At 36.9% G+C, this 27356-nt stretch overlaps 5 protein-coding genes and 1 pseudogene across 7 annotated transcripts in view; 3 read left to right on the top strand and 3 right to left on the bottom strand.

Moving 5' to 3' along the window:
• The window catches only part of LOC147842141 (uncharacterized), a 1078568-nt gene that overhangs the window by 636631 nt on the left and 414581 nt on the right, over positions 1 to 27356 (top strand). The gene's annotated exons all lie outside the window — the stretch shown is intronic.
• The window catches only part of stard13a (StAR related lipid transfer domain containing 13a), a 250288-nt gene that overhangs the window by 203686 nt on the left and 19246 nt on the right, over positions 1 to 27356 (bottom strand). The window contains exon 1 of one of the 2 annotated variants that reach the window (XM_087271061.1): positions 18563 to 18677. The exons of the other annotated variant lie outside the window; for it this stretch is intronic. Within the exon in view, the coding sequence (XP_087127187.1) occupies positions 18563 to 18572 (10 nt within the window). The 5' untranslated portion in view covers positions 18573 to 18677. Of the gene's footprint in view, positions 1 to 18562; positions 18678 to 27356 lie in introns of those variants that run through there. 2 annotated transcript variants of the gene reach the window in all.
• LOC110437759 (serine protease HTRA2, mitochondrial-like) lies at positions 479 to 16755 on the bottom strand (annotated as a pseudogene). The gene is made up of 8 exons (XR_015501693.1): positions 16724 to 16755; positions 13381 to 13604; positions 5480 to 5673; positions 5345 to 5377; positions 1770 to 1880; positions 1622 to 1689; positions 874 to 969; positions 479 to 788 (listed from the first exon to the last, which is right to left on the bottom strand). The product of XR_015501693.1 is annotated as a serine protease HTRA2, mitochondrial-like, transcript variant X1 (transcript).
• LOC147835124 (uncharacterized) lies at positions 6792 to 9291 on the top strand. The gene is made up of 2 exons (XM_087271124.1): positions 6792 to 8815; positions 8918 to 9291. Exons 1-2 carry the CDS (start codon positions 8097 to 8099, stop codon positions 9198 to 9200), a joined length of 1002 nt encoding a protein of 333 aa, XP_087127250.1. The 5' UTR covers positions 6792 to 8096; the 3' UTR covers positions 9201 to 9291.
• pimr147 (Pim proto-oncogene, serine/threonine kinase, related 147) lies at positions 19109 to 22419 on the top strand. The gene is made up of 7 exons (XM_087271104.1): positions 19109 to 19563; positions 20071 to 20514; positions 20873 to 20967; positions 21142 to 21192; positions 21313 to 21688; positions 21989 to 22162; positions 22249 to 22419. Exons 1-7 carry the CDS (start codon positions 19278 to 19280, stop codon positions 22347 to 22349), a joined length of 1527 nt encoding a protein of 508 aa, XP_087127230.1. The 5' UTR covers positions 19109 to 19277; the 3' UTR covers positions 22350 to 22419.
• LOC100333082 (serine protease HTRA2, mitochondrial-like) lies at positions 22959 to 23522 on the bottom strand (the record flags this gene model as incomplete). The annotated part of the gene is given in 4 exon segments (XM_087271133.1): positions 22959 to 23147; positions 23150 to 23268; positions 23354 to 23396; positions 23399 to 23522. Coding segments are annotated over 4 exon segments (330 nt in total), but the record flags the coding sequence as incomplete, so codon positions are not given.

The following is a 27356-nucleotide window of genomic DNA, read 5'->3' as shown; positions in this document are numbered from 1 at the left end:
GTGGCTTATATTGTGATCTAGCCCCAGTGTTGTCAGATTGTGTGGATTTAAAATGGTTTTGTATGGGGTGACAAAAATGAGGTTTAAACAGCATCCAGTCCTTTCCAACACACACTGCAGTTGACACTGGCGTCATTACGGCGCACTTTTAGAAATACACTTTTTCAGAATGCTGTACAGCGCTGACCCAAAACCTAAACATATCAGTCACTGCGACATCAGCAAACCATCCATAAATATTCCAATGGTTTATTGAGAAATCAGAGCTGTTCAGAAAAATGTATTAAAATACAAACATCGTAACATGAGAATGTGAGACTCAATACAAAACATCAGCATTTTCACAATAAGAGCACCCAGTTTTATTAAGGTCGTTGAGTGTTTGTTGCCATCATGACAATCCTAAACAAAATATTCAGTGATATTCCTTCAAATCAATACTGATAGTGTAGTTTGCGCAGACACGCTGAGGTTTATCCAGTGTACAGAAGTCTGAATCATCCACATTATTTCATACGCTTCCAGAAACACGTTTACTACACGAATGTCCAGCGTTTGCTACAACTGTTCAACTCTTTAGATGATTCCTTTCTTACAACATCTCCAACTATGACAGCTTCTCTTACTCACCATTTCTTAATCTTACTAAATACTTGACTTGATGTCGGACCTGGCGGACCACCATATTTAAGCTTTTGCTGGTCCTCACAGCATTATATATCTCCTACGACGTGTTCACCTTTACCCCATTGATCTCAATAATAACATCTCCTGGCTTCATTCCGGCTCTGCAAAACAGAAAACAGGAAATGACATCATCAATAGGATGCCTTAATCAACAGCTGATAACATCATGTTCAGAGAGCAGCACACCTGTTGGCTGGAGATCCTACAATCACACGGTGGATGAAAACTCCATGAGAAACATCAGGGAAGGACGGGTCTCGCATCCTTAGCTCTTCGATTATACTGAGGAGGGGAAAAAGAGAATTTAAAGATAATAAAAGATTCACTTCAGTGCAAAGTTTACGGTTTAAGGATTGATTGATAAATAGATAAGATAGATTGATTCATAGATAAATTGATTGATTAATTGATAGTTTAATAGACTGATCAGCAAAACAATCAATATTACATTTGCTTCAACCAAAAACACTTCAATGTCTGCGGTTTAATTACTCTTGCTAATAACATAGTAAAAACATCTGAAAAGCATTATTCCCATAATACATTTGTTTTTCAGTTGTTTTTTTCTGTCACTGCAACACAGAAAGGTCTTTGTCCTGCCCTTACATTTCAGGTAAAACTAAACAAGGTTGACTGTGATTGGCCACTTCTCATATCATTTAAATCACTGCTTCGGAATGACGGTAGTTTGTGCGGGTATTTTTGCATTAAATTGTCACAAAAATTCACAAACATTTTTATTTTTCGGCGTGAAAATTGCATACAAATTCTCCTTGATAAATTAAGCACTTTTCAACAAAACAAGCCAATTTTCCAGGTATTCCAGCACTTGAATTTATAAGAGCCAAATCTAGTGGTAAATAACAAAAATCTGCAGATTCCATAATGTATGAATTTTGCTCTCCTGTAAAATTGTAATAAAAGTGTTTGGCACCTGGGGGTCAAAGTCAACATCATCACTCCAATGTAACGCCTTTTCGATCCCGATTCTCCAAACCAAGAGTCTGAAAAAAAGACCCAATAACCATCTATCAGTAAAAAAAAATTCTGTCACAGACAAAAGCAAGCAGCTGTGAGGTCATTCTTACTCTGTCTGCAGATCGGTCAAGGAAGAGACGGACTCTGTCTGAGGGAATAGCGAAGGAAATCCCTGCTGTCACTTTCATGGTATTAATGCCGATGACCTCACCATCCTGAAGAGTACAAACATGACACATAAGTTTATTACATAAGGCTAGAGTATGGCCAGTACAATACAATATTGATGAACATTTGAAAACAATTCACGCTCTTTATATGACAGTCATGAAGCTCTGTGTTGCTCTGAAGGTCCAGCAATCTGTAGTCAACTACTAAATGTGCACTAATAACTTTGCCTTTTACCTTATTGTACAAGGAGGGTACCACCATAGCTGTGAGATACGTTCTACTTGGGATTTCGTAGAGTGGTTCTAGCACACTAATTAAATGCCTAAAACCGGAGTTTTCTACCCCTGAAAAAGGTTGCATGTCTGTGGCTATAAATACTCCTACCCTAATACTCCTACTATTATGCCTACAATTGTCTTTGCTTGTGTTGAGTTACTTGGAATTTTTATTCCAAATGAAGACAGGAGAGTAGTTTGTGTTACACTTGTCGGTTTAACAGATAAAGCAATGATTTTGTGGACATCAGTAATTTAACTATTTGCCTTAATCTGATTAAAACAACAATATGATTAAGGTGTTTGCATGAGTTGCTTTTTGAATGTTCCTTTCATGATCCCGTTTTACATGTTAAAGCACATAATACGATTAACGTTATTGTGTCACCACGCTATCCACGTTTCCTCCGGAGTGTCATGTAATTTCGGGGATTTTCATTCTTAATTTGTCGACTTTAACTGCAGTTTGGCACTTTCATTTTCATTCAAGAACATTTCATGCGTGCCCCCCATGACAAACGACATATTGGATCCGAGGAACTGCTAGAAGAGTGTAGTTTTAATGGCCTACTTCGCCATCTGAATAACAAGGAACACCGATTGCTTACTTACCAAATTCGTAGAGACAGAACAATCAACGTGAACTGGATTTGCGATTTTTTTTATAAGAAGACGAGTGGCAAATCTGGATTTCACCATTTATACATACAAAAAGCTCTCGGGTAAAAATGTTCCTTACAAACATAATTTTGTTGCGTGTTAGAAGATCACTGTAGTCCACAAATGTGGGTCCTTTCTCATCGCGGGGAAATGAAACAAAACCTTTGTTGTGGCAAGTTTATAAACAACACTGACGACCCATGTCTCTGAACAATTCTTCTTCCACTTGTTTTATTTACGGTTAGCAACACAACGTCGCGTCTCTCTGAATACTGTAACAGGTAGTTTTTGAAGCTATCATGCATATTAATAAAGTTGCACCTCATATACAATAGAGCGCGCTGATTGGTTCGTCTTTCTCTTGAATTAATGATGAAAGCTCAAAGACGTCACATTGTACCCGCCGGTACAGACAGCCAGTCTCCATGCTGGAATTTACACAAGGAGCTCATGGCTATGAGGTGCCGTATAGGATTTAAATCAAACTTTGCTTATCAACACATACATAAAACACGTGTATATACACCTATAAATTACTTGCATATACACCTATACTACTGAATGTTCAAAACAACATGGAAGAAACTTGTGTATATACATATGAACTTGACGCATGAATACACCCACATTAACACACGCACATGCATATAAACTTGCTGCATGCAAACACACCTATACATACTCACATATACATATAAACTCGGTTTATGCATATACACCCTCAACAACACGCGCACATACACAAACTCATTGCAAGCAAACATACTCGCGCATAACATCTCGCGCAAACATACAAAAAAAAATAAAGAAATAAAATTCACAAACATTTATACAGAATCTGGTTATTGCAAAGCTTATGAAATAGAAATAATGTGATTAATAGAGGGATTAAATATGTTAAATTATGAACATATGTTATATAAAATATTAGTCTATATAAATAGACTATTCAAAATAAGAAATATTTTTATTTAAAACCTTTTCATTTAATTAGGTAATTACATACACAAATATAAATGGACAGATAGAACCCTTAAAGGACGTTCAAAAAGCAACCAGAATTATAAATATAAATGTATACTCAAACTAAACTCCTCTATTCTATTGCAAATGTTAATGTAGCCTATAGTCTTTTTGTTTTGTTTTTTACATTTTTATAATTATTATGCTTTTTATATGTTTTTACAATGTGGGTGTCAAAATTGCAAGATTTTGGTATCATTTTGATTGTTAATTATTTAGCATATACAATAAAAAAAAAAAAACACTGATTAAAAGTCTCTGCTCATCATGTTGGTCAAGTTAACCCCCATGGAAAAGCTATATTTATTATCAGGACACTCCTTTTGTGTTTAATAACTACTACTTATATTTTTACAGCAGCTGGCATCCAGCATTTTGGTGCATTAGCTTGTTTATTGGTGACAGGAAAACCCACTTAAGTGCATTCCTGCCCCCTACTGGACATAAGTGTGTATCATAACCCTTGACGAATGGTGACACCAATAATAAAACAAACATAAAAAACTAATATTAGACAAACATATTTTATTCAAAATGATTACTTAAGCAACTTTATATTTATTAAACCATAATAACATTTCCAATAATTTAATTGCATAATAAACCTTTAATTTTGCAGGAGCATTCCTTTGCATTACCTTTTTATTTATTTATTTTTTAGAATTAGCATAATCTATTTTCATATTTCAACAGATGTAATTCCTCTAATAATCACATTATTTCTGTTTCTTAAGGTTTGCAATAACCTGATTCATGACAAATAATAATCTTGTTCATTACACTCAAAGGACTTTTACGTTGAAATTAAACGACTTCCTTTTAAAGTGAAATAACTGCCTTTTACTGTGAAAATTCATGCATACACACATATGAAATCACTTGCATATATGTATATACACAACTAACTGTATATATGTTTGTGAATTTTATTTTGTATGTTTGCACAAGTGTCATTTGGGTGTTTATGCACACATCAAGTTTATATTCTTATGTGAGAGTTTATGGGTGTACATGCATAGATCAAGTTTATATGTATATGCAAGTGTGTATAGGTGTGTTTGCATGCAGCAAGTTTATATGTATGTGCGTGTGTTAATGTGAGTTTTTATGTGAGGATCGAGTTTATATGTATGTGCTTGTGTATGTGGGTGTATTCATGCATCAAGCTTTTATGTATATACACAAGTTTCATCCATGTTGTTTTGAACATCCAGTAGTATAGGTGTATATGCAAGTAATTTATAGGTGTATATACACGTGTTTTATGTATGTGTTGATAAGCAAAGTTTGATTTAAATCCTATACGGCACCTCATACATGGCCTTGACGTAGCTTCAAAATTTCTTTTCAAACCGGAAGAACGAATTTGTTTGAAATAACGCAAAAACAACCAATTTTCACTTTTACTGTTAAATATGTGTCCTAAGAGTGTTTTTAGCAGCGTGAGACATATATATGACTATTGACATCTCAAAAATGTGTTTTGGTGTTTCGTGACCCTTTAAACCAAAAGGCAGAAGCAGTGAGTTGAGCAAATGTCAGCGACTCACCAGGTTTATGAGAGGCCCTCCTGAATTTCCAAACTGTAAAGCAGAATTGTGATTGAGTGATGGAATGCAATTCATTAAATGATAACATAGTTTTTTTTTTTGCATGCAACACCACCCAGTTTCCAGTGCTCTTACATCTATGGTAGCGTCCGTCTGGATGTAGTCCATGTTGGAGTTGGAGAGACCCAGTTCTTTACTGTCTCTCTGAGCAGAGCTGACGATTCCAGATGTGATGGTGTTTTTAAGAGAAAAGGGGCTCCCCATGGCAACCACAAATTCACCTTGACGCACATCAGATGACTTGCCAAGACGCAACATTCAAGAAGATTCTGGGACAAGACAGAGAACACAATGACACTATGTCAGACTATATGGCCATGTACTAGAACTGTGGTAAAAGAAAACAGTCAAAAATCAATTGCAAAAATGGCGTTCCAAACATTAAAGCCTCCTTTGTTACTGTTGGTTTACCTAAAATTGTTGACTATAATTATTCTTTAGTTGCTGTAATACTACTGCGTTTAAAAATCTGAGGATACAAAACCAAATGTCACTAAGGTTATCACAATTTCAAGTTTATTTCCATATTTGTATGCTGCCGTTCCTCCTGAAATATTACAGTGTGTATGTTGCCTAAATACAGTATAAACAGATTAATGGGTTAACACCAGGGCTTGACATTAACACCCACCAACCGCAGGTAGACTTCGGCTGTGGCGGATTAGACAGCCACTCCCACTATCCACTTTGGCTGGTCGAAAATCACTTTTAAATTGTATTTTTTTTTTGAAGTAGGGTTCAACAATAAGGATGAACCTCTAGAAATGAGAAGCAGCCCGACTGACAAAAACAACTGTGTTCACGCTAGCAAAAGAAAGCAGATGAATACAGAATGTTATGTGATGCACGCAATTTTTTAAAAGCGTGCACGATCCCATTTCCATGCGTGAAGCAACCTTGACTGGAAACACAATGCTGCGATCGGTTCTGTTTGAAATAGACTGGACAAAAAGTGATACACATCCACCATTTTCAAGAGCTCGAGATTAAAAAAAAAGAAGGTATTTTATGTATGCAGCAGCGGTTTCAGCTTTAGCTTTAAACAATCTTTGAACAGATTATTAATGGGCCTAACGTTAACTGTGTGCGTTTGATCATCCTTTCATTATTGCACACGGTATGTTTTTCACCTGCTTTCTTTTTGTTAATATGGTTTAATTATCATTCTTTTCAGTAACATTTATTTAATAGATTAAATTTTATGTATAGTTAACTGCTGATCTGAGACCTTGGTCTTGGAGCTAGGACAGACTACTTTTCATAGTATTAGACAGGCTACATGACAATAATTGTTAGTTTAGTTTTATTTAATAAAAAGTGTGTGCATATTAAAACATATATTTTGCTAGTTTTTGAAATTTTAAAATTATTTAACATTTTTGGCTGAGAAATATTTATTTATTTATTTATTTATTTTCCAGTGTGGCCAGAGAAAAAATTGGTACAACCTTAATGTTGAGCCCTGCAATAATAACCAATTACAATGCAACACCATGAAACCACTACCACTCATGCTCATTGAGCAATGTCATACACAACACATTTAAATCAAGTAATTTTGCAAATATATTTTCCCAACAACAAAAGTGAAAATGGCGAGTGGCTAGTAAAGTTGAAAAACTACTAGCCATATAGGCTGGTGATCAAAAAAGTTAATGTAGAGCCATTAAAAACATTAAAAATCATATTGACCTCACACTTTTAATGTACTAACAGTGACACAATTTTGATTCTATAGGTTTAATTCTTAAATGAACAAAATTCAAAAAGAAATTACTCATTTGATAAAGACCTTTTACTAAAAATGTAAATTAATAAAATAAAATGAGTCCTTGTTCTTAACATATTAAACTATGACTCAATAAAAATAATGATGCACCGATACCATCTTTTTGGAACTGATTCGATTTCGATCCCAAAATTCTGAGTATCGACCAATACAGATCCGATCCTGATACTGTGCCATTTTTTTAAGCATAATACAGTTTCTATGGTGATGTGGTCCAGCTTATGTTTCCTTTTTTAATATTAAGATTTTTCTTTGAACTCTGCAACAGGCTACCACTATTGACCCTAATCAAAACACAAACTGGTCTGTTAAATAAACTATTGATATAAATAAAATTACAGTCAAATATTCACAGTTTCAGAGTAACCTATATGAGGCTTAATTATTTTCTGTTAATGACAATCAATATTGTGCCTGTCAGTTTCACTTTTATTAATTTAATCAACAACTTTGACCACAATGAGCCAGGCTTACAAACTATTCTAAAAGTATTCCCCTTCGAAAGAATAAACTCAGTCGGAAGGATGAGAAAACAGAAACTTTTAATGTTACAGAATAATTCTAGAGAGCGGCACACGTCACATCAGCCAGTGTGTGAATGAAGTGGCAGTATGTGAAGGGTCACATACTGCGTGTGCTTGAAGTTTGGACTTTCTATTTACTCGCAATTTAAATCTTAATCATAAAATTCTTCCTCATTCGCTAAGTATTTGTCTCTCCTACTTAGGGTGACCAAACCCTTAATACATTTATACAAACAAAACTGCCTTAAAAACGGTCTGTCCCTCGAGCATCCGCCTGTTGTTTGTAGCTTTAGCCTGCTAGCGCCGCTGGTCAGCTAAAGCTACCGACCTCTTTTACCATACACTTTTGACTTACTGGCTTTGCTCTTTACCCCGTAAAATGTCGCTTCCGTCTCTGTCCTTGTGTGCAGGAGAAGCATCGATGGAGGCGTTGGAGCTGGAGCTGGAAGAAGTGGAGTCCCAGATCCGGGCGCTTCTGGTGAGACGGTCGCGGCTATGGGAACAACTGCTTGTTGTACCTAATGCTAAGGCCGCCTCATCATCTAAGGTACGTGGAAATTACAACCACATCATTCCCTCTACCTCAACCCCGCGTCCTTCTCTGTCCAGGCCCAGCGCACCCGGGGCGCGGCTCAGCCAGGCGTCGTTCACGCCGACACCCGGCTACCACGGCGCCTGGGTGCAGCCGCGCAAGGTGCTTCCCAGATCTTGGGGCAGAACGTCTCCTCCCGTGTTCGAGATCTCCACGGAGAACCGCTTCTCCCCTCTCTGCGAGTCGGGTCCCGATGTGGCCATCATCGGTAACTCGATCGTTCGTCACGTCCGTGCCGCTTCCTCAAAAGGTAATAAAGTACGTACTTTCTGCTTTCCTGGTGCCCGTGTGAGAAATATTTCTACACAGATTCCAACCATCCTGGGCGCTGCCGAGAGCCCTGGTGCCGTTGTCCTCCACGTGGGGACAAACGACACCGGGCTCCGGCAGTTGGAGATCCTGAAGAAGGACTTCAGGAGCCTGATCGAGACGGTTCGACGCACCTCGCCCGCCACGCAGATCATCGTTTCTGGGCCGCTTCCTACCTACCGCCGAGGAAATGAAAGGTTCAGTAGACTTTTAGCTCTGAATGAATGGCTAATAACATGGTGTAAAGAACAGAAATTGCTCTTTGCTAATAACTGGATTCTTTTCTGGGAGCGTCCTAGGCTCTTCCGTCCTGACGGCCTGCACCCCAGTCGAGCCGGAGCTGAACTCCTGTCGGACAACATCTCCAGATTACTTCGCACCATCAGACTAGCAGGTAAAAATTCACAAAATTCACATTATAGCCACCTAGACTCTTGTTCACCCCACTTAAACATCAGTAACGCATATCTGGCAAATCCTATAGAGACTGTGTCTGTTCCTCGTATTATTAGATTAGGAAATAAACGTACTGTGTGCTCCAGAAAAAAATCTAGTAAGAATCAAACCAGAAAAACCAGTTGAAAGTGAAAATACAAATTTCGTAAAACTTGGTCTCCTAAACATCAGGTCACTTGCACCTAAAGCACTTATTATTAATGAAATAATAAAAGAAAACAATTAAACAGAGAAACGGACTTATGTTTAGCTCCTTTGAAATATTATCGCTTAATGTTCAGCTTCCAGATACTATGCAAAAACCTATGTTATCTCTCGCTTTAATCACCATATATAGACCCCCAGGACCCTATGTCAAATTTCTAAAAGAATTTTCTGATTTTATTTCTGACTTACTAGTCAAAACTGATAAAATGCTAATTGTAGGTGACTTTAACATCCACATAGATGACGCTAATGATACATTAGGGCTTGCGTTTATGGATTTAATACACTCACTTGGGATAAAGCAAAACGTTGTGGGTCCAACCCATCGCTTAAAGCATACATTAGATCTAATTCTGTCTTATGGAATCGAGGTTGTTGACGTAGACATTATACCACAAAGTGATGAAATTACAGATCACTACCTCTTACTATATAAGCTGTGTTTACCTGAAATCAGCAAACCCGCTCCAATACTCCGCCCTAGTAGAACTATTGTTCCGTCAACTAAAGATGAATTTATAAATAACTTACCTGATCTCTCTCTATTTCGTAATGCACCCGCAAACTCAAATGATCTTGATGTAGTAACCAGCAGTATGGATGCCATCTTTCCTAGCACACTAAATACTGTGGCACCCATCAAATTAAAAAAGGCTAGAGAGATTAAAACTATACCATGGTATAATAGTCATACTCGTGCGCTCAAAACAGCAACCCGCGCCCTGGAACGTAAATGGAAAAAAACTAATTTAGAGGTCTTTAGAATTGCGTACAAAGACAGTATGTCCAGCTATAGGAGGGCTCTAAAATCTGCCAGGACCGAGCACCTGCGCAAACTGATAGAAAATAATCATAACAATCCTAGATTTTTATTTAACACCATCTCTAAATTAGCTAATAATCGGTCATCCTTGGAACAAACTACTCCACCGCAAATTAGTAGTGATGACTTCATGAATTTTTTCAGTGATAAAATAGTAGGCTTTAGACAGAAAATAGGAGATGCCAAACTTTCTGCACCGGCTTATACTCCAAATCCTGTAAATATTTCATTGAATCATAATAATAACCTACACTGCTTCAAAATCATAGAACATGAAGAGTTAGTAAAAATTATAAATAGGTCTAAACCAGCTACGTGTATGCTGGACTCAATTCCAACAAAATTACTGAAAGAGCTGCTACCTGCTATAAGAGAACCTCTTCTTAACATTATCAACTCTTCGTTATCTATAGGCCATGTTCCAAACTCTTACAAGCTAGCTGTTATTAAGCCTATTATTAATGAACCGCAACTAGACACCAACAACTTAGCTAATTATAGGCCTATTTCAAATCTTCTATTTATGTCTAAAATACTAGAAAAAGTTGTTTCTACTCAATTATGCTCCTTTCTGCAGACGAACAATATTTTGAAGTTGTTCAGTCAGGTTTCAGGGCTCATCACAGTACAGAAACCGCATTAGTGAAAATAACCAATTATTTACTCTTAGCTGCTGACCGAGGGTGCGTCTCGCTATTAGTTTTACTCGATCTTAGTGCGGCATTTGATACCATTGACCACAATATCCTCATAAATCGCTTAAAGTCTACAGGTGTCCAGGGACAAGCTCTACAATGGTTTAAGTCATACTTAACTGACCGCTACCAGTTTGTGAATATTAATGGACAGCCTTCACAAGTCAGCCCAGTAAAGTATGAGTGCCTCAAGGATCAGTTTTAGGCCCTTTACTGTTTACAATTTACATGCTACCTCTGGGAGACATTATTAGAAGACATGGGATCAGCCTTTACTGCTATGCAGATGATACTCAATTATATATTTCAACTAAACCTGATGAGATGTCTGAACTTTCTAAACTAACTGAGTGTATCAAAGACATCAAAGACTGGATGACCAACAATTTTCTTCTCTTAAACTCAGACAAAACAGAATTATTACTTATTGGACCTAAATCTTGCACACAGCAGATCTCGCAACTCAATTTACAATTAGAGGGATACAAAGTTAGTTTTAGCTCTACTATAAAAGATCTGGGTGTCATATTAGACAGCAATCTAACTTTTGAAAATCATATATCCCATGTCACAAAAACTGCCTTCTTTCATCTGAGAAATATCGCTAAATTACGAAATATGCTGTCCATCTCAGATGCAGAAAAGCTAGTCCATGCTTTTATGACTTCGAGACTGGATTACTGTAATGCTCTATTTGCTGGCTGCCCAGCATCCTCTATTAACAAACTTCAATTAGTACAAAATGCACCTGCCAGAGTTCTTACCAGGTCTAGAAAATATGATCATTTCACCCCAATTTTATCCTCCTTACACTGGCTGCCTGTTAAGTTTCGTATTGAATTTAAAATATTACTTCTCACCTATAAAGCTCTAAATAATCTAGCTCCTGTTTATCTAACCAACCTTCTGTCTCGCTACAAACCAACTCGCTCTTTAAGATCTCAAAATTCAGGGCTTCTGGTAGTATCTAGAATAGCAAAGTCAAGAAAAGGAGGTCGAGCCTTCTCTTTCATGGCTCCTACACTCTGGAATAGCCTTCCTGATAACGTCCGAGGCTCAGACACACTCTCCCAGTTCAAAACTAGATTAAAGACCTATCTGTTTAGCAAAGCATACACTCAATGCATCACCTAGCGGGTTCCACACAGGCTTCTGCATCTTGCTTATAAACACTATGAACAGCAGCTACGCTAATTATTTTCTTTATTCTCTATTTTCACCTGGGGATACTCATCCCGAGGTCCTCAGATTATGCGGAGTCACTGATTGGATCAAAGACCAGCGACGTGATGATCCCAAGTATTCCATATCCGGGACCAGGCCATATTCTGAGCTGCTGCTGCGCTGATGGTCGTGGGGAGTGGAGAACATGAGTCTGATTCCAGTGACGCTCCAGGGACAGACGAGTCTTCGCTGAGGCCATCTTCCAGCCTAAACCACGGCGAATGAAGCTCTGCACAAGACTTTTGGCCAGCGGAGAAATTAAAATGGTCGTGCCCAACTGAGTCTGGTTCTCTCAAGGTTTTTTTTCTTCACTCCCATCAGGTGAACTCGCATGGTTCAGGATTGGTAGAGCTACGCATCGATGAAATTGACTCTTCAGTGTTTGAACTATCAGTAATGATTAAATCACACTGAACTGAGCTAAACTGAACTGAACTGAACTTAAACACTAAAAACTGAACCACACTGTTCCAGTTACTATGACCATTTATGTGAAGCTGCTTTGACACAATCTACATTGTAAAAGCGCTATACAAAAAAAGCTGAATTGAATTGAATTGAATTGAAAGTGCTTGATGCATCACTGAGACAGTGTACAGTCCTCCGTTATCTGCAGACACTTACAATCCAAAACAGCAGTAAAAAGGAAAGAAATCAGTGTGTTAAGGATCTGTCCAATGTATTATTGAGCCTTTTCTAGTTTTAAATTTCAGGTAGGCCTACTTTGTGTGTGAAGAGCAGGTAATAACCCACTCAGTTCCAGTGTTGCGAATGCGATCTGCTGATCTAACAGCTACATGATTTAGAAACAGAAATGAACTCGTCGTTTCAGATCGAAATGAACCAATTTAATATATATTATATTAGAATAAATTAATATAATGTAATATAATAAATTAATATTTATTTAAATTAACAGGAACAAATAGTCTTGGAGAAAGTTTTTCATGTTGTCATAAACGTGACACGCAGTTTGAATTGTAAATAAATTGGAGAATGATTGACAGGCGCAGCGGAGGGAAGCGCAGAACTGAACATGAATTTAAGCATGTGAATATTGATCTGTACTTCACATTAAACTATAGAATGGCTTCAAAACATTTGGGATACAGTAGGCCTACAAGACAACTTTCTACTGTCTTATAAAAGGCTACCTTTCTGGCTTTTGTTTGCTTGTAAATTACACAGAATATAGAGCACGTGCAAGATGGGATTTGGATCGGTACCTGCTGGCCGATACCCGATCCAGTAAAAATATGCAGTATCAAACCGATATCCAATCCAAGTATCAGGATCGATGCATCCCTAATTAAAAAATAAAATATCCCCAAAAGATTACATATGTTAACAGTACAACCTCAAAGCTCCATCTGTACCTTAACATTGATTTTGATGGTGGCGATGTCTGCAGCCTGGTCCACATCCTGAACTGTGGCGTTGTAAGTCTCACCATTGGTCAGTTTGACACGAACACTACGCTTGTTGGCGACCACATGGGCATTTGTCACTATCAGGTCATCACTACTTATTATAAAGCCAGAACCATTCGAGATGGGAACCTCACGGCCAGAAAAGGGGTGTCTGAAAAGAAAGAGTGTAATATTAGTCACAATTCCCAAACACAACTGAAACTAAAACCATCTGGTCATCTTAAAATAGAAACAAGTGATCCAAAAAGTCTCTATAGAGAAAATCAACATAAAACACCCTGCTGAAAAAAACAATCCTGTTGAGCGCGCGCATGTAAAGGTAACTGGGTGAACAAGTCAAACAAAGTATATACACAAGAGAACATAAAAATATACAACAATTCAAAAAAATGAAGCAAGAATAATAAAGATTTAAATAAAACATATAATAGATAGATAGTACAATAATAATAATGATAGTAATAATGTCAGTGAAAATGACAACAGCATTATTAATAACAACAACTACTACTACAACTACCACTTTTGATTACTTAACATTCAGAAATTAAACCGAATTAACAAAAAATATTGTAAATATATGTGTAGTGTTAAAACACTGTTGGGTTTTACAACCCTGCGAAATGTGAGAATGTTTTAACAATAGAAATGATAAAAAAGTAAAGAATTAGGTTAACTTGATTGTTTTTATAAATGTAAGTGAGTTGAACATAAAACAGTCAAGTTGCCCCCAATAAACTTAAGAATTGAGTTGCTTCAACACGTTAAATAAGTGTTTTATAAATGTCTGATAACAATAATTGTGTTAATAATAATGACATTTGGGGAAAAAGGGTTTGGTTCTATTTTTGTAGTAATTAAATGTTTATAATTTAAAATGTTTATAATAATTAGATGTTTTGCCGCCTTGTTTTTGAGTTGTGCAATGCAAAAAGACCCTCTTATAGCAAGATTAGAGATGCACCGAAATGAAGCTTGTTGATTGAAACTGAAAATTCTAGATGCATTTGGCTGAAAACTGACACTGAAAAGGCTTTTTAATAATTGGGAATTATTTTAATAAATAAAAAAAAAATTATAGTTTTGTATCAAATAATAAAGTAATTTGGCGACGCAGTAGGTAGTGCTGTCACCACACAGTAAGAAAGTCGTAAGTTCGAGCCTCGGCTAAGTCGGTTGGCATTTCTGTGTGGAGTTTGCATGTTCTTCCTGCGTATGCGTGGGTTTTCTCTGAGTGCTATGCTTTCCCCCACAAACCAAAGACATGCGGTACAGGTGAATTGAGTAGGCTAAATTGTCCGTAGTGTATGAGTGTGAATGACTATGTATGTATGTTTCCCAGAGATAGGTTGCAGCTGGGAGGGCATCCGCTGCGTAAAATCATCTGCTGGATAAGTTGGCGGTTCATTCCGCTGTGGTGACCCCAGATTAATAAAGGGACTGAGCCGAAAAGAAAATAAACGAATGAATGAATAAAGTATTTTTGTGAGGCTTTTAAATTAAACTCAATAACTTAAATTAACAGTGAAATCAATAGTAAAAATAAAAATGATTCCATCATTTACTCACCCTCTGCATATTTGAACTCGTTATGAGTTTCTTTCTTCTGTTAAACACAAAAGAAGACATTTTCAATAATGCTGAAAACCTCTAGCTATTGACTTCCATAGCAGGAAAAATAACTACTATAAAAGTCAATGTTCAGGTTATATATATATAGTACTGTTTCAGTGAACTTGTACAAGTATACTAAAAAAACATTCATTTTATTAGTATTTTTATTCAATGCTTTGAAAAATAAGTTAAATCTTTGTAAATACATATGTACTATATATCATTTATTTAAATATGTGGGCAACAAATTATAGATTCATTTTAATAAAAAAATATTATATTATTATTATTTTTTAAATTCAACTATAGGGGTAGGGCCAGGTAGGGGGCCTTACAAGATAATGTGCCCAGGGGCCCCTGAGTTCTTAATCCAGGCCTGGCCCCGCCTATTTGTTGCACGCGCAAACCCGGGAAAATTAAAAAAACCCAGCCCCGCCCACAAACACAGTAGCAAAGAAAAAGAAGAAGGACACTGTAGCAGACGCCAGTTGAATCATGTCACGAAGACGCTGTGCTCTGAAGTGTGAGGGGAAAGTTAGTGTTATTTTCTCTACTCAAAGATGAAACAGTGAAGAGTCAGTGGTTGAGGTTTATTTTGGCAAAAATACCTCAACATTACAGCCCAGGCTTGTGCTGTGTTCCTGTCATTTTTCTGATGAGTGCTTTAGATCAGAAAAGTCTGTTGACGTATGGGACTTTGTCAGAGCTCGACAGGAACTTTACAGTACACAGTTTATGGATCAGTTTCTTTCTCTATTTCACAAGTGTAAGTATGTACAATTAAAATGGTTGCCTCTTTTTTTTTCTCTACAAATTATGTATTTAATTGTTTTTTGCTACTTATAACTGCTTGTAGTGCATCTGGTTAACTCTTTATATTCTCATATCACGTCTAATGCCATGATGAAAATGCGACGCATGCCGCTTTGTTTATGGATTTAAATGCGTTTGCATATAAATGCACAATCCACTGGCACTTGTCGTTGCTATGGCCATCATCAGTTTCCGGGATAAATAACAAAACGGGAGGGTGGCGGGAGATGGGTCTGAAATAACGGGAGACTCCCGGAAAAAAAACGTGAGTGTTGGCAGGTATACTCACACATACACTCTGCACTCTGACTACTTCAATATTGTTGATAAGCCATGGTGGCCATTTCTCTCCGTCTCACGCTGAACGCTGTTGACCAATCACAACAGAGTACAATAGGACCAATCAGTGCAGATTAGCATCGCGTTAGGAAGGGGTGTAGGAACAAATTAATTGCTAAATAATCATATCAGAGTCGCTGCCATAATTTGGTAAAAATAAATGCAGATTTTAAGACAATAAAAGTGTTCTTTGACCTTGAATGCCCATCAGCCTGTTGTTGGAGACCCCCCCCCCCCCCCCCAAAAAAAAAACAAAATATGACCCTTTTTAATGTATAATAGGGGCTGTTTAAATCCATTCAGACAAACTCCGGGTCTGACAGAAGAACTTTTAGCTTAGCTTAGCATAGATCCTTGAATCAGATTAGACCATTAGCATCTCGCTCAAAAAATTCTAAAGAGTTTTAAAAGTAAAACTTGACTCTTGTGTAGTTAAAGTATGCACCAAGACTGATGGAAATGAATAGCTGCTATGTTCCAGCTTGACATGGCTAGTAACTATACCTATACGCCTCTCGGGAAGTATACATGGGCATTCTGTTTGAATGGGTAAATCAAATTCTTCAAAACTGCTTGCCAAGATTACGATTACATTACATATTATGAATAACCAATAAAATTGAACAGTAACTGTCCTTTTAGTTTCATTTATAAACGTCCATATCACACAATATCTGCAGAAACTCATAGTCCAAGCCCCTCCCCTGAAGAATTGTCATTCTATACTGATCGCTGATTGGCTCATGTACTGAAAGGTGGGCTTTATTTGCCAAATATCAATCACTCATTGGCTCCTGTACTAGAAGGCGGGGCTTCATTCGCCATAATGACTGTTTCACTTTTCCCATTCAAAAGTATACGAGTGACACGTCATGTGTATTCTATAATCTTTGCTATACTCTCATTCTGCAGTAATAATCAAGGATTTTGGACTATTTGTTAGACCCAGAGATCAGCTGAACGGATTAAAATGATCAAACTCAACAGTTTAACTCTGAGTGACTTGAAAAATGAGCCTATTTGCCAAAAAGTCTTCCTTTAAATACGTCATAATTAATATAAAATAAAAAAAGTATATTGTTTCCTTTCATAACTTAAATTACGGTCAATGTAACTGCATTGTAACTCAAAATGTGTGTGTGTGTGTGTGTGTGTGTGTGTGTGTGTGTGTGTTTTATAATCAGTGAGGGACCACTGACTTCTCAAAATATCACAAGAACGCAAGCATGTTTGGAGTAAATGACGACAGAATTTTCACTTCTCGCCTTTTAATGATTCCTCTCTCTACAGCATATCTCCAAATTAATCAAAAATCAACCCTGAAACCTGTTTCCAAAAATCAACAGAAAATTTACAAGTACAAAAACAACATTGTTGTGATTTTTTTATTATTATTATTATTAAATATATTGCAGGGATAGTAGTACCTGTGTAATATTTTGAAATGAATTTCTTCTACCTGATTTGGGCGTAAAAATGTATTGTTGACCAAATATCATCTATAAATGGGAAAGAAAAATATTGTTTCCATTTCAAAATGTCTTTCGGGAAACATGTTCCACCAATGCGTAAAGCATTTTGAGTGTGCAGGAAACGTGCTATATAAATGTAAGGAATTATTATTATTAATTATTATTTATTCATTTCTATGTGAAACACTTTCATGAGCCCATTTAGCCAATAAGACAAAAACATAGTTTTACTAAAGTAAACTTACATTTATCCACAAAAAATAAACCTGACTGTATTTTTGTAGTAAAGCCGTGGTTAATTGTGTTACATTTGCCATTTCAGCCTGCAGAATGGCATTTCAAACTGTGGCCTAACAAAAATATAGAAAAGAAATATCGAGTTTCTGTAATATAAAACTAAATAATTCCTCTCCCTGTATAGTTCCTAAAGTTAACTAGACAGAAACAAATGTAAGTTAATTTTAACAGAATCACTCAAATAGCAATTAATCTGACTGATGTTAACGTTAAAGGTTTGAAGTTTTTACAAGCTTTTAAGTAAAACAATAGTTTAAAGTTACAGTACCGTTAATATAACATTAATATTTACATTACAGTTACATTAAGTTGCATCAATGTTAGCATTAGCATCAAATGCTAATTAGCGCTACTAGCCTGTGACATACAGTAATAAACTTTAGATCTATTTACACCGACTAAATTAGTTGACTGGAATGCTGTGATGGTGTTAGCATGTAGCATGTTCACACAATAAAGAAGTACAGTTCGCAATTAAAACCATTTCCTACCTTTTGTTGTAAGTTAATAAAATCTACTGCAATTAATGTCAACAAAGATGTTTAATCCACAAGAATTTGATCATTATTCCTACCTGTTAGCATTTACATCGGTTCAGTCCTTATTTAGGCTAGAGTGGGTTATTTTTTGTGATTGAATCTGTGGATTTAAATAAATTGTGAGAGTCGATTCATCCTTGACCTATTCATAAACACAACAGTTGCTTTGTTGCTGAATAAATGTCTTATTCACTTAAGACAGTGTCCTACCACCACCTACTGGCGGTTTCAGGTAATACATGGATAACTTCATTTTGTTGCATATTTTTCTTTTTAATTTATTATTTGAAGCATTATTCATTTAAAAAAGAATTCACAAGAATAAAGAATTTATATAATATATAAATATAAAATAAATAAAATGAGAAATGAAAAAATCACACACACACACACACACACACACACACACACACACACACACACACACACACACATATATATAAATATATATATAAACATGGTAATAATTGTAATAAAAAGCAAAACGCATAAAAAGTTGTGCATGACAGAAAAAATACATAGGCATAAGTGCAAAATTAAATTAATAATTGGAAAAAATGTGTATAAGCAGGTGGCTGTGTGAGCACATTAAGGCGAATGAGCCAGTCAGTCTAGCGCGGGCCTTTCATAAGAAGTTTGTTGTGTTTTAAAAAGTCTCTACGTAATACCAAATGGAATTGTGGAACTCTGACATCATCAGTGACAGTATAAAGCTTTTGACGTAGCAGAAACTCTCATTAGCTTCTTTGGATGTCTAGTAGTTCAGTACTTTCTGCGATTCAACAGTACAGTGATAAAATGGCATTTTCAAAACTGTTTAACCGTCTGAAGAAAGCGTTTGGTGTTAAGTGTGCGAACGAACAACCGTGTGAGCCACTCGAACCGACCGGCAGCACGACAGAGAATCACCGTCATCTGATGACCGATGACCCGGCCGTCGCTGCAGGAAAACAGGCAGGGAGACAGAAAAAGAGGAAACTCAAATTGTCTCCCATCTTCTTCGCCTGTTTTTCCAGAAGAAGAGCTACTGTTGTTGGTAAAATAGATTTATGAGCACTTTTAATTACTAAAGCATACTGTTAAACACACCAAACACATCACATAAGTGTTTAAAGATCAGAAATTAACATTACTGGAAGACATTTTAGAAAGACAGTTTCTTAAAGCCACAGTTCACATAAACAAGACAATTCTGTCATAATTTACTCCTTAAACCTGTTTGAGGTGCTTTCAGCCATTGACTTCCACAGTATTTTGTGTTCCTACAATGAAGGTTAATGGCTGCTGATTTCAGGAATTTTCTTCAGAATTTGTAGTTTTGTGTAAAAAACAGAAAAAATAAGAATTATTTGTATTAGGATTTTTTATTTCAGTGAGCTTTGCCTTTAGATATATAGTTTACTTGTTTGCTAATTCAATGCAGAAAACCCATGAAGATCATCAATAAAAACACATTGAGTAATGTTTCTGCAAATGAACTGTTCAAATATCTTGTCAAAAAGAGTTGTAGAGTCATATTAATGATGTTTCTTCCTCTCTTTAGATCAGCTATGTGTGCAGGAGATACATGAACTTCACGCAGAGCCCATCAGTAGCTCTAAATTCTTCTGCACTGCTGTGAGCAACCTGGAGCTGGAAGTTCTCCAACCTCCAGCTCTTGATGCTCCAGCAGACGAAGATTTGGACTTTAAGCCGGAAGTGAACAGCTTTGACTCTGCAGTGGTCATTGAGAACGACTCTGCAGAGCTTCACTTCACAGAAGACATTGAATCCTCCCTCAGTGAGGACAGCCTGGAGCAAGAGCTTGATAGTCCTCCAAGTTCACCATCCGATGAGGACAATGAACTTCCAGTGAGCCAGCAGCTCATAACAGATGACATCTGTGACTCTGCCCTGGATGAAAACTGGAACCCTTTACCGGATCAGGTCTCACAAGAGGACTCTGCTGTGAAGTCTACAGCAGATGATGGGACCTGCTTGGACAATAGTAAGTTTATTGCTGGAGTTCAGAACATTTGTTTAGGCTCATCAATCTTTGTAAAATTATACAGTTGAAGTCAAAATTATTCGCCCTCCTGTGATTCTTTATTAATATTTTTTAAATATTTCCCAAATGATGCAGAGCAATAACGTTTAAGTATTCAGAACTTTAAGCTGAACACAGGTATCTTGAAAATATCCAGTAAATATGATGTACTGTCATCACGACAAAGATAAAAGACATCAGTTATTAGAAATGAGTTATTAAAACTATCATGTTCTGAAATCTGACAATAATTCTGACTTCAACTGTTTGTGTTTTTATTTGGTTTATAATTTAATGACATTTTCTTCATTTTTAACAGATGACATCAGCTGCCGCTACAAACTCGGAAAGCAGCTTGGTGAAGGAGGTTTCGGCTCCGTGTATGAGGGGATTCGCATACAGGATGGTCTGCAGGTATTCATTTTTGTAGACTCAAATCCTCTGATGAAGTTCCCTGTTTAAAGAACATCATCAGAGCTTTCATTGTTTGGACATTTCTGCTGACGAATGAATCCTCTGTTCAGGATTTATGACTGAATGAAATGATCTCCGTGCACATGTTAATTGTTCGCTTGTTCCTTTAAACAGGTGGCAGTTAAATTTGTCCAGAAGACCCCAAATATGCAAGATGTCAGCTCTGTGAGTAGACTACACTTTCTGTTCGCTGTGTTCAGTTTATAAAGTCTTATATTTATTATAGACCACAGGCTGTGGTCAGAAACCCTTGTTTGAAAACCAACATTATTATTTTGTTTTCAGTCATGTGACCAGCCACTTCCTTTAGAGATCACCTTGGCAAACATGGCCAGCGGTGGCTCCAGGTGTCCGAATATTATTCAGCTTCTGGACTGGCAGGTCTTTGAAAACCATTACGTCATGGTGATGGAGCGGCCTACTCCAAGCATGGACCTGGAGGCATTCCTTGAAGTCAGCGGAGGAGTCCTCAGTGAGAAAACAGCACATACCATCATGAGGCAAGCTGTTTATGCGGCCAACGTGTGCTGTTACCGCGGGGTGTTCCACCGGGACATTAAGCTTCAAAACCTGCTGGTGAACCCCGACACACTGGAAGTCAAGCTGATCGACTTCGGGTGTGGAGACTTCATGATGGAATCAGCCTACAGTATCTTCTCTGGTAGGTGTTTTGAATAGTGTGGTCAAAAGTATCGACTTCGGTACCAATCGATTCTGACATTTAACAAGTCAATTTGAGCGCTGTTAAACACCACTGATTGGCCATTGGTGTTCACATGCTCAGCAAATATGACTGTGATGAGTGTCGGTATCGATTGGTAGTTGATACTTTTGACAACACTAGTTATGAATGTGCATAAGCATTATTAATATACGTATTGAAAGCTGGTTAATTAGCACAGCTGAAGCCCATCTGGTATATATATTCAACATGATGCTAAACTAAACGTCTCTCCTCCAGGCACAGAAGCGTACATCCCGCCAGAGTTTTATGAAAAAGGATGCTACCGGGCCAAACCAGCGACGGTCTATTCTCTTGGGGTTCTTCTGTTCACAATGCTCCATGGAGAATTCCCATCAGCGTATGACCTGTACTACCTCCAACATGACTGGTCCAAATTTACCCTCTCTCAAGGTGAGATGTTCATCAAAGAACAATTAAGTGAAACAGCTTAATAATAATAATAACAATAACCTCACCTCTCCATTTCTTCTTCACAGAATGCTGTGATATGATGAGGGCTTGTCTGCATGAGAATCCAGAGTGCAGAATTCCTCTAGAAGAGATGCCTTACCACGACTGGTCCATGCTGGAGTTCTGAGTCACATTAGCAGAATGTTTTGTATATTTGATTTTTGTACATGTCTGTAATAAAGATATATTTTATTGAACTCACTTGTGTTGTGGCTTATATTGTGATCTAGCCCCAGTGTTGTCAGATTGTGTGGATTTAAAATGGTTTTGTATGGGGTGACAAAAATTTGGCATGAGGTTTGAACAGCATCCAGTCCTTTCCAACACACACTGCAGTTGACACTGGCGTCATTACGGCGCACTTTTAGAAATACACTTTTTCAGAATGCTGTACAGCGCTGACCCAAAACTTAAACATATCAGTCACTGCGACATAAGCAAATCATCCATAAATATTCCAATGGTTTATTGTGAAATCAGAGCTGTTCAGAAAAATGTATTAAAATACAAACATCGTAACATGAGAATGTGAGACTCAATACAAAACATCAGCATTTTCACAATAAGAGCACCCAGTTTTATTAAGGTCGTTGAGTGTTTGTTGCCCTCATGACAATCCTAAACAAAATATTCAGTGATATTCCTTCAAATCAATACTGATAGTGTAGTTTGCGCAGACACACTGAGGTTTATCCAGTGTACAGAAGTCTGAATCATCCACATTATTTCATACGCTTCCAGAAACACGTTTACTACACGAATGTCCAGCGTTTGCTACAACTGTTCAACTCTTTAGATGATTCCTTTCTTACAACATCTCCAACTATGACAGCTTCTCATTACTCACCATTTCTTAATCTTACTAAATACTTGACTTGATGTCACTCTGTGGACTCTGGGGTCATGTGCAGCATGAGCAGGTCGGCCCCCGGCGGACCACCACATTTAAGCTTTCGCTGGTCCTCACAGCATTATATATCTCCTCCGACGTGTTCACCTTTACCCCATTGATCTCAATAATAACATCTCCTGGCTTCATTCCGGCTCTGCAAAACAGAAAACAGGAAATGACATCATCAATAGGATGCCTTAATCAACAGCTGATAACATCATGTTCAGAGAGCAGCACACCTGTTGGCTGGAGATCCTACAATCACACGGTGGATGAGAACTCAGGGAAGGACGGGTCTCGCATCCTTAGCTCTTCGATTATACTGAGGAGGGGAAAAAGAGAATTTAAAGATAATAAAAGACTCACTTCAGTGCAAAGTTTACAGTTTAAGGATTGATTGATAAATAGATAAGATAGATAGATTCATAGATAGATAGATAGACTGATAGTTTGATAGATAGATCAGCATAACAATCAATGTTACATTTGCTTCAACCAAAAACACCTCAACAAAACATTCATACTACTTCACTCGCATAGAGTGTGAAAAAGGAAATGCTGTTAATTTGCAATGCATTGAATTAAAGGTGCAGTAGGTGATTGTCCTCAGAAACATTTTAGTTGTGCTGGTTGAAAGTCTCTTCACAGTCCAATAGTAATGATTAAAGTAAATGATCTAAATGTGTTTTTATGTATTTTATATTCTGGGTAAAGTATAAAACTAAAAAATGTTCATCCAATTAAATATTGTCGGGTCGACATCTCCTGTAATTCCGATAAGTAGCTCAAACTGTCTGTCAGCAAATGCAGATTTCAGGCCATGTGGCTTTGAATCACAGTCCCTCCCCACGGTCCAAAGATAATAGGCTAAGCGGTTAGCATTTTGGCAGATCACCTACTGCACCTTTAATTATTCACAGAAGTGTTCAAATCAATACCACAATTGAACTCGTGTCATTTGGGACAAAAAAAAAATGATATTGCTCCACTCTACATTATGATATTGCTTAACTCTACATTATGTATACAAAACTAAAACCTTAAATATCTTGAATTTTACAGGGCTCATACAGGCACAGCCTAATGAAAATCAAGGACTTTTAAGTACTTTTTTCCAGCACCTATTTTTATTTTCAAGACTGACACGCAACGTATTAAAACACTGCATAGGAATTTATATATATACACAAATAAAAACCATTATTGATCATAATAATAATATAATTAATTAATCAATTGTATATTAATAATATATTAAACCTGCACTAAATGTGCTTGTGAAAATGTTTTTTTATACTATTACACTGCTAAAATAATACAAGTTTTAGTAAATAATACTAACATTGGGTAAAAGTACAAAGTACTCTTTTAAAAACTACTCAGAGTACTAGTTAGATATTTTTGGGGAAAAAAACTCAGATTTTCATTTTGGCTCTTTTTTCAAGAAATGATAATAAATTTATTTGAATGGTTTAATTGCTTGAATCACAAAGCTACATATATAAAAATGTGCACTAACTTTACTCACCCTCTGCATATTTGAACTCATTATGAGTTTCTTTCTTCTGTTAAACACAAAAGAAGACATTTTCAATAATGCTGAAAACCTCTAGCTATTGACTTCCATAGCAGGAAAAATAACTACTATAAAAGTCAATGTTCAGGTTTTCAGCATTATTAAAAATATCTTCTTTTGTGTTCAACAGAGTAAAAAAAACTCATCAGAAATGATGAATTGTCCTTTTTGGGTAAACCACACAACTACTTGCAAATATGCTCAGTTCAGTTTATTCTTCTTTTTTTTTTTTTAAAGAGCCTCTATTATGGGTTTTTGAGAATGACCTTCCATGTATTGTGTAACACAGCTCTAAGTGAAGTGAATTATTCAGCTAAGACTTAAATCTGCAAGTGTGCAGTGTTTAAAACTGTTTATTCATTTATAAAAGAGTCGGCTCACAGTGCTTCAAATGAATCATCTTGATAAAGAGTCTTAAGCCGTGCCGGCGTGACCAGGAAATGGAACTTAAGCCCCGCCCAGGGCCGGATTTACCAATGGGCCTTATAGGCACAGGCCCAGTGGCCCGAGCGCACTTGGGGCCCCTGCGAGGGGGGAGAAGAAAAAGACAATTTCGGGGTGTCTTTTTAGGCTAACTGCAAATAGAACACCTAGTTGGAATAAGCTATTCAAGCTTTACGCCCATCGATGCTTGATTGACAGAGACAACATGAGTAAAGAGCAGGGCCAGACGGAATCTGCGGACGTTTTTTGCTGTTTCTGTGGAGAATTTTGGTAAAAATCTGCGGATTTCTGTGCAATTATTTTGGGAGTATCCAGCGGAGTATCATAACTTACACCTTAATATATTGAAAAAAAGTAATAAATTACAGAATAAAAACTGAATAAATTCAGATTTACACATTTACTCAAGTAAATAAACAGAATTAATGATAGGCTAAAAATCTGCAGAAATCTGCGGAATTCTGCGGAAAATCTGCGAAAAATCTGTGGAATTCTGCGGGCGCAGATTCTGTGTGGGCCTAGAAGAGCTATGCAGCATCACAGCCTGAGTGGCGTACCTCGTAATGTGCACAGCAACATCTTTTGACGCGATTGATCATCAACTCGGTTCGAATTCACCATCTGCTGAACTTGTGCTACTTTTTTTCTCCTCATTACATATCAGATTAGAAATATATTTATTTTTAACAGGAAGGAAACATTTTTAATAAATAATGCAAATGCGATATAAAGTCAAGTGCCTCGTGGGTATTTAATAATGTTTAGCCTTAATAAAGGTGCCTCCTTCTCTGTAAAAACTATATTGCTCAGACAACTGTATTTCATCTGAGCAAAAAAATCACATATAACTATTATTATTATGTTTAAATTGTCTTTCTTTCTTTAACTAAACAGAATGCTGTAATTGGTCAAGCGCGAAAACATCAGTTTTGAAATAACCCGCACTAAACTGAGCGGACTGTAGTGTAACGTTAGTATTTATCATGGATCAAAAATGAGTGGACAAGTGGATTTAGCAAACGCGAGAGAAAGAGGAGAGGAGGCATCTTTATTGAGGCATTTTCCATACACACCTTCTTCAAACAGACCCATGATCAGGAGGATGAGGGTATAGAAGAAGACGTTATGGTAACGTTAGATCATTAAGCTAGCATTAACCAGGCGGAGGAGGCTAACGGCAGCGCAGCGCGGACTGGATTCATCGTGAGAGAAACAGACAGAAAAAGGAGAGAGAGAGGGAGAGAGAAAGGCCCCGAAGAGGAGAGAGACCGGAGAGGAGAAGAGGTATAGTGTGTGTGATTTTCTGATACTTTTCGGTTTATAATCAAGTTGATCTATGCTGTTTGCCAACTTTTCATCACGAGAAGAGTAGAGAGAATACAGGGAGAGGAAGAGAGAGACAGTAAATCATTAATAAGTGTGTGTATTATTAAAGACTCAGATTCATAGAACTGGATTGGAGAGGCATTGTGTGATATAGCCTATGCCATGCAAACAATATGCTCTATCAGTTTGTAAAAGCTCTACATTAAAAATACCCTTAAAAAATTATATATATATATATATATATATATAGTACTGTTTCAGTGAACTTGTACAAGTATACTAAAAAAACATTCATTTTATTAGTATTTTTATTCAATGCTTTGAAAAATAAGTTAAATCTTTGTAAATACATATGTACTATATATCATTTATTTAAATATGTGGGCAACAAATTATAGATTCATTTTAATAAAAAATTATATATTATTATTATTTTTTAAATTCAACTTTAGGAGTAGGGCCAGGTAGGGGGCCTTACAAGATAATGTGCCCAGGAGCTCCTGAGTTCTTAATCCAGGCCTGGCCCCGCCTATTTGTTGCACGCGCAATCCCGGGAAAATTAAAAAACCAGCCCCGCCCACAAACACAGTAGCAAAGAAAAAGAAGAAGGACACTGCAGCAGACGCCAGTTGAATCATGTCACGAAGACGCTGTGCTCTGAAGTGTGAGGGGAAAGTTAGTGTTATTTTCTCTACTCAAAGATGAAACAGTGAAGAGTCAGTGGTTGAGGTTTATTTTGGCAAAAATACCTCAACATTACAGCCCAGGCTTGTGCTGTGTTCCTGTCATTTTTCTGATGAGTGCTTTAGATCAGAAAAGTCTGTTGACGTATGGGAATTTGTCAGAGCTCGACAGGAACTTTACAGTACACAGTTTATGGATCAGTTTCTTTCTCC

Source organism: Danio rerio, chromosome 10, assembly GCF_052040795.2.
Source record: "Danio rerio strain M-AB ecotype USA chromosome 10, GRCz13ab, whole genome shotgun sequence".
Taxonomy (NCBI): Eukaryota; Metazoa; Chordata; class Actinopteri; order Cypriniformes; family Danionidae; genus Danio; species Danio rerio.
The sequence above is the reverse complement of the archived record's forward strand: the minus strand, read 5'-3'. Positions and strand labels throughout refer to the sequence as shown.